This window comes from Aquarana catesbeiana, linkage group LG03, assembly GCF_042186555.1.
Source record: "Aquarana catesbeiana isolate 2022-GZ linkage group LG03, ASM4218655v1, whole genome shotgun sequence".
Lineage (NCBI taxonomy): Eukaryota > Metazoa > Chordata > Amphibia > Anura > Ranidae > Aquarana > Aquarana catesbeiana.
This window is the reverse complement of record NC_133326.1, coordinates 171598515-171614435: the sequence shown is the minus strand read 5'-3', so window position 1 is coordinate 171614435 and position 15921 is coordinate 171598515. Positions and strand designations below refer to the sequence as shown.

Below are 15921 nucleotides of genomic sequence, written 5' to 3'. Positions count from 1 at the left end.
AATCTGTCTGAACTTTGTTGGCAGATCTCATTATAAGCTGTAAACTAGATTAAAACATTGTCTATCCTAACCAAGGGTTAAAGATCTAGAAGCTTGACTCACCATTGTATTGTATTGTATTGTATTGAAACACAGTGGGGGTTATTTACTGAAACCAAAGAGTGCAAAATCTGGTGCAACTCTACATAGAAACCAATCATCTTCCAGGTTTTTTTGTCAAAGCTTAATGGAACAAGCTGAAGTTAGAAGCTGATTGACTACCATGCACAGCTGCTCCAGATTCTGAGTGCATCAGCTTTAGTAAAACTACCCAAGTGTGTCCCGCTCATTTAAAATTGTTCAGAGCAGCTTGCCATCTACCCAGGGACCTGCTTCAAACATACATCCAAAGGGTAGAAAATATTTTTTAAATTATTTTGTGAATGTGAACACATAGGGGTTGATTTACCAAAGGCAAATAAACTGTTCACTTTGCAAAGTGCGGTTGCTCCAGGGCTTAGTAAATGAGCAGAAGCTCTGCTGACAATCATCCAATCATGTGCAAGCAAAAATGCTGTTCTCTTATTTTCCTTCTTTGCTTTACCTCATTTACTAAGCTCTGGAGCAACGGTACTTGTCAGGGGCACAGTCTATTTGCCATGGTATCACACTTTAAGAACTGGCTTTGACTGTACCAAGAAAACCAAAAATTTCTAGAACATGGACATAAATCTGGTAATAGGGTGTTTTAAAATGCCTGTTACCTTCTATTGTAATGTTCTTTATCAATACGGGCTTCACCACTTTTGACCCTAAAAGAATGCCCGTAGTTCTCCAATACATAATGTTAGTTCCAGACTTTAGAGGCACCTGAAAGAGAAAAATTTGATCATGAAAGTTACTTGTTTCCTTCTTTGGTCAAGGACAGGCAAGAATGATGGGTGTGGAGAAATTTGGCTCTTTTACTCTGGAATCACCAAACACTTTTGCCCTCTGCAGTGTGAAAATTAATATAAAGTATAAAAAAAAAAAAAAAAAAAAAAAAAAGCTAATTTTAAGCGATCCCTGTGTGTTATGTCAGACATATTCTATGGGATAAGAGGTATAGCAGGTATGTGTCCATTGTGTAAATATTCTGTGCAAAAAGTGTCCCTCATTCCCATTTCATAGCAGTAGATGCATCTCTTGCAAATACTGAATTGTTAATGACCAGCCTAATTCACATTCTAAATACTATTTGTTACTGATAAATCTGATAAAAGTAGATCAAAGATATATTTTTTATTGGCGGTATTGGTGGGTCACACAAAAATAGGTCAAACATAAACATCCATAACAAATAAATGAAAATATACAGAATTATCTTTCAAATAGCCTTAAACTGCACCATCACAACTATATAGGAAAAATGCATTATTTAATTCCTATTATTTGAGATTTTGTTTCTTTGAAAATCTTAGGCACTAAGGCCAGTATTTTAAGCCTATTCTATAAGTTCTAAATCATACAAATAAGAAGCAGCATTTATACGCTTAGAGACCCATTGTTGTCTTCTTAGTTATAGTTATTATTCATTTTATGCAGGTCCTAATAATGACAAATGTGCTAAGAAACAAAAATCAGGACGGAGGAGCTCATAGCTTTGATAACGTATTTGCATGAAAAAGGGAGACAAAGGAAAGTATTGAAGATATGCTGACTACAATAAGAATGGATATCCCTTATTTATTTAAAGTAAACCTGTTCGGCAAAAACATGGGGGGCCCACAGCTGATTTTATGAAAATGCTAATTACCTATCTGTCATCTTTTTTTTTAAAGTTATCAACCCAAAAGGCTCAGGAGAATTAACTCTACTGGTTCCACAGTTGTTCAATAAGGTGTGAAGAAAATAACATTGGTGTATAAATATATTCATTACGACTGTGTCTTAGCCACCAATTTAAATAAACAGTAAATGCAGTAATGAACATTTCCCACAGAGTATGAAGTATACAAGTTATCAGTAATCAAATAATGTTAAGGAAAAAACCATACCGTATGATGCATCCATTCACCATTATCGGACAACTTCACCCACTTGTCAGATGAAGAGCTTGTATCCTGGCACTGGTCATTCTGAATCTGTGAGACATAAAACAACCAGAAGTCAATAACAGATAGCAGTAGAATCAAAGTAAAAGAAAACAGTTGAGGTATCCACATACATTACATGCTCATCACATATCCTGTCAATATATGAGCGGGATTGGATGACCATCAGTTATAGGTGAAGAACATTAGACTGCAGCAGACACCACTTGATAGTCAATACTACAGGAAAAGACTATTAATTGATTTTGGTATTTCCAGTTGACAGCTATTTTTTTCCCAAGATAACACTGATCCTAAGAGAGGTATGCTAAGTGCATGTATGTGTATGATGTATACACAACGCTCAATACACTTACTGGGAAAATCAAAAAATTGCTTTGAGCGATAAATTCTGCTGGGAAGTCTTACTTAAAATTGCCTGTATGGCCAGCTTTGATAAAACTGATAAAAAAAGATAACATTGTGAGCAATTAACTTAACTATTCTCATTTGATCCACCAAATTGTGAGAAAGTCAACACATTCTCTAATGTACTGTCCTAGCAAGATATGTAATAAATATAGAAATATTGAAATAATAAGATTTCAAAATAGTGTTCATTGTATTTGTTTATACATTTTTTCCTAATCCTTATCTTAATTAATCTTGTACTGTGGTGCAATCATTTACTGTGGAGCAACAGGGGAGATCATTAAAAAAAGAAAGTCAGGGATATAAATAATATAAAACAAATTATAGAAAACAAATCTTACAAAGAATTCAAAAAAGATATTGTTGTCAAGATACTGATAGTCAAATGACACCGATCCAGCTTTCTTCAGATGCACAGCATAGATGAGGGAAACAGTACAGTCATCCCGATTAGATTCTATGTAATTGCCTTTAGGAATCCATGATGAGCTGAGAAGACATGACAGGAAAATTATAATGCATATTATTTATCATTTTGCATACTGTCAATTTTCTTGCATTTAATGGGCAGTGGTACAAATTAAAATAGCAACTCATAGCTTATTCACACATATTGTTGTTGAGTTTGTAGCAACATCAACTTACTGCCTTGGTTGTAAATCTATCCCCAAAATTAGTAAAATTCCACAAACCATCTAAAGATGCTTCAGGATGATCTACACAGTTAATGTCTAAAGTCAAGCAGTCATAAACTGTTCTTTACAGACAATCTTTGTACAGAATTGCACACATGCCAGGTTGCATCAGGTTTACTTGCATGTTTGTACTTATGGAGAGGAATGGGGGAGCATTGCAAGCAATGGCCTGTTACAAAATAATATTCATCACAGTTGATCAATTCTTTCCCCGGCCATTAGATATTATATTGGATAAACACTCCCCAGTGACTGTTAGCACCTCTAGGCTACATGTAGACATGCGATAATTATTGATCAATAGTGATCAGATTCCAAAACCATTGTGGACATGCTGCAACATTTACAAATGGAGAACTTTTGACTGCCATCTCATGTCTATAGCTAGATTTAAACCATATGTAACATCTGGTTTTAGCTGAGCAGCAAATAACAAAATATAGTAGTAGAATAAATATAATGATTGCTTTATTTACTAAGTAATACAAAAGACAGTGGGGTTGATTTACTAAAACTGGACAGTAAAACAATCTGGTCCAGCTCTGCATAAAAATCAGCTTCTAAGTTTTAATGTCAAAGTTTAAAGCGTTACTAAACCCAGGACCCTGCATTCACTATAGCTGGTCTCCCACAGTACACAGAACATGGAAATGCATTTATTTTAGTAACTATAAACTGCTGAATACCTTTTCTCATCAGCAGTATATAGCAGTCTTCTGATTTCTATCAGTGTCCAGCCAAACACTGGTTAAAGCTTGTAGGAGGAGTTTTCATTCTTATCTGACTACAAGTGCAAACTACAAGTGCAAAGTGCACTTAAAATTGCACTGAAATTGCACTTGGAAGTGCAGTTGCTGTAAATCTGAGGGGTAGATCTGAAATGAGGGGAAGCTCTGCTGATTTTATTATCCAATCATGTGCAAGCTAAAATGCTGTTTTTTATTTTCCTTGCATGTCCCCCTCAGATCTACAGTGACTGCACTTCCAAGTGCACTTTCAGTGCAATTTCAAGTGCACTTTGCACTTGTAGTGCAAAGTGGATTTGCCTTTCGTAAACAACCCTCTCTGTCTGGACAGTGCTGATTGGCCCTGTTCTGATCACGTGCACTGTCCCAAAAATAAAAAAAAAATTCTAGCAATACACACCAAACTGAGCATAGAGTGCCTCCTAGGGCTCTGTTTTATCAACAGATGAATTGGGGATAGTAAGAGAAGGGGAGGATTAGTAAAGACAGGCTCAAACAGCCTTTTTACACAATGTGGAGGATTAACCCCTTAGGTTCCACAGTGAGTATAACAAGCATGCTTTACTGCACATACAGACTGATTTTACTGTTGTGGGTTTAGTAACACTTTAAGCAGGATTTTAATCTTTACAATGTATTTAAAACTTAAAATTTAACAAGCAGTTAGAAGCTAATTGGCTATCATGCACAGCTGCGCCAGATTTTGTACTCTCCAGTTTTAGTAAATCAACCCCAGTGAGTCACCAAGAAACAAACAGCTTTAAAACAATCAGATAGAATTGAATAAGCACTGCAGTGTGAAGACTTAAAGGTACTGCGGTGTGTTTCCACTTTAGTAGCTGAGGAGAGCAAACTGTGATAAAATGGCACAGATTAACTTTTTATTATAAAACAAACACATACTTATCACAGCTGTCAGGTTTGTTTCCAGAGAAGTCGGCAGTTGTCTCCATAAATGTTGCCACATTGTTAAATCCCGATGGCATTTCATCCCATTCATCAAACTTGATCCCAGTTCCAAGGGAATAAGTTCCCGCAGAACATTCACTGCATGACTGGTTCTTAATGTCCAAGTATTGTCCCGAATCACAAGAAAAAGCTACAATACACAAATAAGATCTGGTAAATGCATATTGGCCATGGACTGATGATCAACAACTGAGAAGCACTTGAATGTAACCTAAAAATAAAGGTTCATAACCATAACCCAGAAGCTTTGGCCCAGCTCCGGAGCTGGAATTTGATGACCTAAAAGCAAAAGCATTAAACCTGGATGTAACAGTGCTGAATAAGCAGGATAGGCCCATAAGCATATAAAATAGTAATGAATTGTCTGTATTAGCTTGCAGAGCATTGCAAAACAATTTCTGATCTACTTATTATTGTAAGTCTGCAGTGGAAGCGATATTCATTCAGTGTATTGGTAGAGGGTACAAGAAAGCAGCAGATTACTGTGCACTGCAAAGCATTCACTGGCATTTGCCTTCTTCCAACTGCCACAAAATCATAATAGAAAAAATGGCCTCACAAAAAAACTTGGAGGTGCCCATTGGGGGCCTCAATTAAAGTGGAAGTAAACCCTCCTAATATTTTCAGCCAAGGAAGCTGCTATCTTGACCTCTGTTTATTCATCAACTGCCATGATACGGCACATGTGATCAGTTATGACATCAGCCATTGGATAACTTCACAGTTTGGTTGAGAACAAAACTCAATGTAACTGTTTTTTGAAACTGTTAAATCTATGGGTTTACTTCCACATTAATGCTGGCAAGTTATAGTAATTCATAAAATACAACATCTTTAAAACCAGATTTTAAAAACTATTGTCACTATAGGATTGATGTCCTTGATTGTTTAGGCAAGTTCACTGGGGGCTAGTTATTAAAACTGAACAGTACAAAATCTGGTGCATCTCTGCCTAGAAACCAATCAGCTTCCAGGTTTTATTGTCAACATTTAATTTAAGCTGAAGTTAGAAGCTGATTGGCTACCATGCACAGTTGCACCAGATTCTGAGGGCACCAGTTTTAGTAAATGTCCCCCACTGTATCCTTATGGAATTTACTAGGTGTCTGCGATGCACATGGACAGGCTACGGCATATATGCTGGTTATTTAGCAATAAGTGTGTTTTGCTATGGAATCTCCAGCACTTTATTAGAACAAAATGCACAAATGCAGCATTATTTAGATGTTTTACATAGAATGCAAACTAGACCTACAATATACACATTAAATATCAGTATATGATTTGCTAGATGGGTTTACAGATCGATATTATGTGCACAGACATTCACATGCAAACCTGCAATGTACACGTTTCATAGCAATTTCTTCCTGCTCTTGTTCATTTGCTTTAGTAAATCAGGCCCAATTGGGGAGATTTACGAAAACTTTTGCAGCAGCGCATGGTAGCCAATAAGCTTCTAACTTCAGGTTGTTCAATTAAGCTTTGGAAATAAAATCTGGAAGCTGCACCAGATTTTGCACGCTCCAATTTTAGTAATTAACCCCCAATACGTTGTAAAGATAAAGCACTGGAAACATGATCAGAACAAGCATAGTTTGGGGGAATACTCTAATGTTACATGTTCAAAATAATTTGTTACAATACCTAGTAGCAATAGTTTGGAAAATGTTACACGCTCACAACAAATGTTACATGCTCACAATAAATACAAGGCTCACAATAACAGCTTCTTCATGTTTCTGCTTTCCAACCAGTTTTCAATTTCTAGAAAATGAAAACTGCAAGCAGACAGGTATTCATTTTAATACATAAAAATGTCTTCGCTTTTGCAAAGCTTTCAACAAAAAAACTGTACAAGGGAGGGACAATGCAAAGTCCACTATGGTAATCAGTTTCTAGATGTTATCTTTATTTGGCATTCCTTTAGACCAGAATTTCAAGTCCTTCCTGTAGATCAAGAAGTGGTATATCTTCCCTGTAGAACTTTTACACATATTCAACTTCTTGTGAATATGAATATATAGGGCGAGTGCTTTGTCTGGCATTTGATTGCTCAACAAATTCACTTCATACCACATAACCTGAAGCTGCGTGTTTGAGATCACTACAATAGTTCACTGTCACTCCCGTACCTAAAACTGTGCCTACAGCATAGAAAGCAATTATTTCTGGTCCCAATCTTAATGAAAATTCTAGTCAGGTAAACAAAATGCTGGTCTACTTGTTTCTCCACATCCAATTAGCATGTCAGGAGACTGTGACCAGCTCTCAATGGAGCCGGTTCACACAGCTCCAGGGAGGCTGTGGAACAGTTTGCAGAAGAGTCCTGTGCGTCTTCTGGTCCATTTCAGGTGCCAATTCAGCCAAAAAATCAGACCGAATTCGGACCTAAAAAAAAATGAGTGTGATGGACAGTGGGAAGAATGCTCCTTATGCCCCGCACACACGATCAGACTTTCCGACAACAAAACCATGGATTTTTGTTCGAAGGATGTTGGCTCGAACTTGTCTTGCATACACATGGTCACACAAATGTCTATCTCCATTACAAACGCTAGTTTTACAAGACCGAGCGCTTCCAGCTCGTACTTGATTCCGAGCATGCGTGGACTTTTGTGCGACGGACTTGTGTACACACGATCGGAAAGTCCGACAACAAACATTTGTTGGCGGAAAATTTGAGAACCTGCTAGCCAACATTTGTTGGCGGAAAGTCCGACAACAAATGTTCAATGGAGCATACACACGGTCGGACTTTCCACCAACAAGCTCACATGCAACATTTGTTGTCATAAAATCTGATCGTGTGTACGGGCATTACACTTCTGGTTATTGGGAAGAATGACCCAAATAGCTAAAAAAAGAAGAAATTGTGTCTGTGGGAACTTATCTGAGGCAGGAATTGCTCAAGGAACCCCTAGAAACTTGAGGAGGAACCCTGCTTGAGAAACCCTGATCTAAAGAGCTTCAGACCTCCCACATGCTTCCAAACTGCATATATGTTTCACTGCCTTTTACTGCAGTGAAATAACTCTTACAAGTTTTTTTTTTCTGCTACTCAATAGCTCCCAAGGATAGCACAAGTCCAATGGCCAGTGATTTATTTTAGGATCAATTCTGTATTCTCAGGCCCTCTGACAACTGAAAATTAAAAGGATACAGGAAAGGTTTTAAACAAGTTTCACTGAACAGAGTTATTTCCGCCATACTGTTGCATACTAAACTGAAGGATGCATAGAATAAATTGGTCAAATAGGGGTTTATTTACGAAAGCTAGAGAGGACAAAATGAGTCACAATTCCGCAGAGAAACCAGCTTCTAACCTCAGCTTGTTTAATTAAGCTTTAGCAATAAAACCTGGCAACTTTGGTTGGCTGGTTTCTCTGCAGAATTGTGACTAATTTTGCCCTCTTTAGTAAATAAACCCCATAGTCTCACATAACTTACAATGGCCATAGATAAGAAATTATTGTATTTTTAATTGTAGAAAACAAACTTGCCTTGTATGTGTCAGTTTTAACTTTTCCACCAAGCTACCACCTTGCTGCTGGTCAATCTTTTCTGAAGTTTCTCCAGGAGAGTACACTTTTATTTATTGTATTTATGTAGAGTCTTTTTCTCTACAGCTGAGCATACATTAGTAGATTTTCAAATTAATACTTGTACAAAAAATTGCATGAAAATTTCCAGTACATTTAATGACTTGGCAAATGTCATTCAAAAGTACTTAGAAATTTCAGTTACTATTTAACATTCAATTTTGTAACGAATGGACATTCCCGAATGTAAACCACAGTTTTTTTTTCTCATTATTTTTTTATTTTGTATATAAAACAAATACAACATACACTAAGAAATAATATTTAAAACACTATTGAACATGCTTTCAACACCCCCAACCAATCCCAAGAAACCCACCCACCTCGCCCCCCTATCTTGCAGTAGTTACTAAAGAAGGCAGTTAACCTGATGTACACCCAAACTTGACCCCTTTAAGATTAGCGTGTAATCTCCTCTACGTATCTCCATGTTTTTTTAAATGCTTGCCACTTTTCCCATTTGTCTTTTCGCTGTGACCCTTCATCTACTACTGCTCCCCTATCATCATAACACTCTAAGTTCTGTATTTCGTTGACACTAAAAATCCAGTCCCGAATTTTTGGGCTCTCCGCTTCCTGCCATTTTTTCGGGATCTGACTTTTTGCAGTGTTCAACAAGATAGGGATAATAGAAGCTTTATATTGTCTAACTGAGTAAAACGTAAACCACAGTTAGGCCTCATGCATACTGGACATTTTCTAAATTCTCCTAGAATACTTCCTCTTGGCAGCAGGGTTTTGGCAAAAAAAAGTCTGGCGCTTGTAAAAATTTGTAATGCCCTTAGCCGCATTTACCCGCATCAAGTGTTTGGGTGTTAATTTATTTAATTGGCCAGAGTAAATCATTTATTTTGGCCGTTGAAATGAATTAACGCTCAAGCGCTAAACACGTTTAGCGTTTACTTGCAATTACATGTGTTTATTGGCATCAAGCACTTTTTTTTTTTGCCAAAACTCTCCTGCTCCTGGACACACTGGCAGTACATTTTTTCTAAACTAGAGGCAGGGAGAAAGAAACGCCAGACACCCCTAGAAGCAGCTGTAAAAACATTCAGTGGCCTTTCACACCTGCGGATCCGTTTTTACTCCTCCACTTGCTCAGTGGGGGATTGCTCCGTTGATCCCCGCTGAGCCGGCGGATGACAAGTCTGTCTCTGCACTCTGTGCAGGGACGGACCTGTCAGAGCGCCGCTCTCCCCTATGGGGGGATCGGATGATTACGGACCGCCTGTCCATTTTCATCTGATCCGCAGATGGATGGAGAAATAGGGCTTTCCTCCGTCACACTTTTTCGGATCAGAGCGGGTCGGATGTCAGCGGACATGTCACCGCTGACATCCGTCGCTCCATACAGGTCTATGGAATGCCCGTTCAGGTCTGCCTAAACGGTCCGCAGGTGTGAAAGGGCCCTTACAGTTAGAATTTTGTTTGTTCAGGAACAATCTTTTATCCTGCTCCTTTGAATTTTCTCATCACTGCAATCAAAAACAAACATTGATTTAAACCCCACTAATGATTAAGCTTTAGACTTTATTTTCAGTCTTCAGCACAAACCTGCCCTGCTGCTGGTCAATTTTTTCTTAAGTGTCTCTGAGGTTTTACACCTGAATTTTTGAAAATGTGGCTTGTGTTTCCACATTTTGGCACATTTACATACCGTCCTGATGTTGGACAATTTTTTGGCAGGGTTTTGCAGTCCCCCGAGTTGATGGTGTGTTGTGTTTGAGGCACATTGTTTTTACTTTTTTTTTTTTTCTTGTTTTTTTGTAGTGAGGTGCAGCAAAAAAAGGCAGCTATTTAACAGACTTTCTAAAACAGCTGCCTGATCTGCTGTAATCACCCCAAGCTAAAAGTTATAAAAGTTAAATGTAAAAAAAGGGGGAAAGACCACAATTAATAAAACAGTAGATACAGTGTTGACAATTGAAGAGCTAGGCATCAATCAGTTGATGTGAACAGATGATGGTCTTTAAAATGATTTTTGAGTGTACAGATCTGTGCGCAGCAGTACAAGCAAAAGTTCTTAAAGTAGGTGTAAACCTGCACACTAAAATCTCATATAAGCTTTACCATGATAATACCACTTAGAAAGCCTGTATTTAAAACGCAAGCTTAAATAACAGCTGATAATACTGATATAAAAATGGAAAATTGTATAAATACTTTCCTGACACCAATCCATGGTAGCATACATATGATATAAATCTGAAATCTAAAAATCTGACTGAGAGCAACCTCTCCCATAATCCGTAAAAATAAGATAAAAAAGGGAGGGTTTGTATACTACCATGCTACCATGGTTTGGCGTCTGGAAAGGAAAATCATGGTAAGTATTTGAAACAATTTTCCATTTTCCTGACACCAACATGGCAGCCTATATATGATAAATAACTAGCTAAATAGGGAGGGCTAAAATGTATAATCAAACATTATTACAATGGGCATGGAAGTCTGGACTGTCACTCAGTGCCCCTTGATCTTTCCTGTAGCACCTGAGGGAGGTGCACTGCGCCAACCAGCCTGCTGCTTTGCAGATATCTCCATAGGCAAATGCCGAAATTTAAAGATGTAAAAATGGACCTAGCTGAATGAGCCTGTATCATTTGTGGAGGCTCTTGCCTGGCCGCACTTTAAGTTTTCTGGATGACCTTGACTCTCCAAGCTGACAAGGTTTAGCTGTAGTTTCCTCCTCCAAATTTGCCTGATTGAAAAACAAACAGTCTTCTGGATGATTTTAACTAGGAAGCTGTTTTAGTGACACTAAAGGTTCGTTTTTTTTGTTTTTTTATTTAAATAACAAACATGCCATACTTACCTCCACTGTGCAGTTCGTTTTGCACAGAGTGGCCCTGAACATCCTCTTCTGGGGTCCCTCGGCGGCTCTCTCGGCTCCTCCCCACATCAGATAACCCCCTAGGAAAAGCGCTCTCTCAGGGGGGTTACCTTGCGGGCATGCTCCCAAGTCCAGCATTTGGCGTCCATACGCACAGGGCTCTTATGCAATCTGCTCCGCGGCCACCCCGGACCTGTGTGAGAGCCGGTCACACTCACATGTCATGCAAATTGGATGCAGGAAAACCCACATTCGAATCACACATATGTGAACCCAGCCTAGACTGGATGCTTTGAGTTGTTGCAGTTAAGAGTTACCATTTAAAATCAGAACACCTCAATAAGGCCATTAGTAACACTTTTTTTAATTATTAACTGATTATAAATTAAAATGATCACAGGCTGCACTTTATTCTTCTTCACATCGGATTAAAAAATTTATTACAGTCTAGTGATCACAAAACTAAATTAAATTGAATAATCTGTCACTCTATGATAAATTTGCATTGAAAAGAATGACATAAATGACAAGGAGAATTGTAAAGGTTTCCAGTTACAGCTCCAGTGACAGATACCCACAGATATATACAAAAAAGCCTGTTGAGGCCTTTCTTTCTAATTAAAGCAGTCATGTCCATTTGGTAACTAGGCAATTCACTCACATCTCCATCGGATGTTATTCACAAGATTTGCCTTGGTGACAGTGTTACGGATAAGATTCACAGCACAAAAGATTACTAATGAACTTTAAAAAATTGATTTATGAATGTATCACCATTATTATGAATTGATATTTATTTAGCACGATGCACTTTAATTGCTTTGATTAGCAGTTCTATATAATTTTCTGACATACTGTGTATATATATATATATATATATATATATATATATATATATATATATATATTGCTACACTTTTTTTTTATATCAACTTGAGGATTCTAGTTCTTTAGCGCCCCCTATCACTTATCGCCCTAATCTATGTTCATTAATGAAGCAATGCAATGACAAGGGAATGAAATACTTGTCTAAGCACCCTTTCTGTTGGTCTATTCAATATAGTTGAACTTCATTTTTTGAGTGTAGGGGAGTACTCAGTTTGAATCAGGGAAACATGCTGGCTGCAGATTTGAGGATCTTGCGTGTTTGAGTCTGTACAATTTGCAACTACTGGCAATTTAGCAAATTGCCATGGAAACTGAACTGTAAGTGTCTTGATCATCGATGAACAACATATATAGAAATGAATATAACAGAACTATTATAAATGAAGCTGGGAACAAAAGTCCAGTTCAGCTTATCTGCCTAGAAACCTAGAGATTAGAGGCTTAATGGCAAGAGAATACATAACAGATGTCTGCATGTGGGCTCTCCGTTACTGGCACAACATGATAATTAGAGATACATTAGGCTAGTTGAGATTTGGTTAACTGGAACACAACAGCTAAAATATTTATCTATTTTGTTAAAAAAAATATTTAAGAGTGGTAGTAAATACATATGTTAAATTGACCAAAGCATAAGATTTCCTAATATTAGGTTACTTGATGGATTCAGTATGTACATAAAGCACACTTCTCCTTCACAAATCTACTTTAGTCTTGTCTGTTTTATATTAATATAGGTTAAACCCAGGCAAGCGGTGGAAATATAGCATTTCTGTTTTCTGTTATGATGTGCAAAATGCATTAACCCGCAGCAATCAGATTTCACTTTTTAGAAGTTTTGAGCTAGAAAATTAATAAAAGGTTAACTCTGATTGATAGATAGAGTGATACCACTGTACATATTGTTTATTTTATTAGATAATTATTACTTAATTATTATTCTCTGCTATCTTAAACAGCATTTAGAAAAATGTCATGCAGCAAGTATATTAGCATCTTCCAATCTAACACAATGGCACCTTTTAGTCAAATGAAGTTGAATTGTTCACTTTTGGGCTCATTCACATGTGAGGTTGCGAGGCAGCAAAACCCCATGCTTGAGATGCCCCCAACCATTACCCCCTTTAGCTGCAGAGGCAGTGGCCAAGGGTGTACACATGCCGCCACCGTGATAACTTTCTTCGCCACTATGGCAGGTACTATGTCCCGTGTCGCTCTGAACAAAACCGGTCTGCAAGTGTCCTACAACTGCGATACAATGCCTCCTTACAGCCTGTCAAAGAGCAAAGCCTGTGTGAATAAGTCCTTTAAGTGATTCAGTAGCAACAGAATTAAGCTGGTAATTTGCATATAGTTAAAAAATATACTTATTATGTTTAATTGATTGGGAGCATTGTGTAATATGTATGGATTTTTAAAGCTGCACTCCAGGCTGGAGAAATCTCCAGTTGTGTTGCGTCCCACTAGGCTGTCTGCTTGTTCTTGCAGGCTCCATGTCAATCCAATGGCAAATATAACTGGAAGTAAGAGTTAAAAAAACAGAGTGTACCTAACAGTGCAAATAAAACACTATTTATTAAATAAAATGAAGATACATTTCACCTACAAAGAAGTGAACTTGAGACTGTAACCAGGTAACTCAACTCCCATCGGATGTCAGGTCACAGTCCAGATGCAAAGATTATCACTTCTGAAAAGCCACCAAAGGGTTGAGATATCCTGCAGTGATGGAAAAGGCTGTAAAAAGATTCTGGGCAATCCAGGGGTAAAAAATGCCAAAAATCATCCAGAATAAACGTTCAATTGGGGGCAGAGCTTGCAACCAGGAGGAAAGTATCTCCACCACCTGATATGCTCTGTTTTGTTTTACTCTTACTTCCCGTTATATTTATCTTTGGAAAAAAAGGACACTTAGCAGTGAGCTCCCCATTTAGGGGATGATAATGCAAATTACTTGACATATTCCGTGTTCCTCCAGCAGCATGCACTTTCCTCTGCTACCAGCCACTCCCTCAGTGTCCTCAAGTACAATGCAAAACCACCGGTCCTGCATTATATCTATTGACAATACAGAGCTGGGACTGGTCAAGCAGCTTAAGTGAATAAGTCACCTGAAAAAGAGGAAGGCTGCATGAGTGAAAAATAAGGTATTTTACCTTATTCCAACCCTCTTAGACAAAAAAAAAAAAAAAAACACATCTAACTCTTGCAGTGTGGAGGGAGACCCATTGCAAGAGTAACTTTTTCCAGCCTGGTTCTCTGCTTTAATAGACGAATTTATTACTTTAACCAAGTCTTTACAATGAACAATGAACAGAGGTTTTCAGTTTCACAGCAAGGGGGAAAAGACTATTGCTATACCAATATAAATCTTTATGTTCTAAGGGTATGTCAGTTTTAAAAAAGAGGGTTGGGACGCTCACCGTGTGGTGCTTGCCTACCTTTGACAATATAGGTGCAGGCATAATAGAAGAATTAGGGCATGTGCTGAAAGGCTTTGGTGGGCAAATGGAGCTTTTGTCATTCAAATTTCGCTGCAGGTACATTTGACCTGCTTCAGCTGTTTTTGCATCCCTATTGACTTGTATAGGGAAAGAAGCAGTTTGAAGCAAAAGACAGTCCCTCAACACTGGTTCCATAGGTAATGACCACTGTGCCTAAGACCAAAGTGAGTGCCAACCTTATTGCCACAGCACACTGAAATGCCCTGCTCCTAATAAGGGATCATTAAACTGTTTCTATTATTGAAATTACTTTCTTTCAATAAGTTGTATGCAACTGGGACAGCACCTCTATGCTTCTTTGGCCTCCTTCCACTATCTGAAGCTGAGACTATTGATCCATATTACTGTTATAAAGACTATTACTGTATATATTCTCTGTTGGTTTTAGGAAATATTTGTTAGGTATTGATTACTTAATTTTCTACATTTCTGGGTTTTTTTTTATAATAAATTAGACTTTACTACTTCAAATGAAATTGAGTTGAAATTAGCTTCAGAATCTTTTTCTGTACATTGTTCTAATGAGAACCAAATCAAAAAAGGCTGTTGCTTTTTGAGCAATTCTCTGGATTTTTGAAAATTTCTATTAAACAGCGAAAACTATGTTTGTTTGGAAAATCAGATAACCCGAAGAAAATGTTTACTTACCCAGTAAGAACATACACAATTCACAACACCTTGATGCTAAATGACAAGAATTGGCTAACCACATTTTCTAATATGAATTTAATTTTTTTAGGTCAGTGACTCAATGGGGTTAATTTAATAAAGGAATGGAGGCTATTCACTGAGCTTAGTAAAAAAAAATATGAAGCTGGGTTTACTTCTTTTAACTAATTAGATGCTAGCAAAAGTCCTTTTTATTTATTTATTTTTAAAAGGTGTTTGTTTAAAATTTGCACAAACACAAAACAAATAAACAATGAGCAAAGGCACCATTTAAACATATAGATTTGGTGCATAAAGCATAGCACCAAGGGTAAACCTGAGTAATGAACCTATCCAGGACCCTGTATAATCCCACAATTGGGGGATGCTAATATTGATTTCTAAAGGTTAGAGGTGTCAAAAACCCCAGAAACACATCCACACACCCACACACCAGTCACGCCAGAGCCACAGTCCCCTGAATATACGATAGAGGATTGAAATAAATAACCGGACAAAGTTACAGACCATAAAAAGTAAAGGCATTACTGAA

At 37.6% G+C, this 15921-nt stretch overlaps 1 protein-coding gene across 1 annotated transcript in view; it reads right to left on the bottom strand.

Moving 5' to 3' along the window:
* The window catches only part of ELAPOR2 (endosome-lysosome associated apoptosis and autophagy regulator family member 2), a 165827-nt gene that overhangs the window by 92413 nt on the left and 57493 nt on the right, over positions 1-15921 (bottom strand). Inside the window, exons 3-6 of the mRNA XM_073619540.1 lie at positions 4828-5023; positions 2825-2972; positions 2016-2102; positions 744-849 (exon numbers count right to left, since the gene is read on the bottom strand). Coding sequence (XP_073475641.1) covers positions 744-849; positions 2016-2102; positions 2825-2972; positions 4828-5023 — 537 coding nt within the window. The remainder of the gene's footprint in view (positions 1-743; positions 850-2015; positions 2103-2824; positions 2973-4827; positions 5024-15921) is intronic.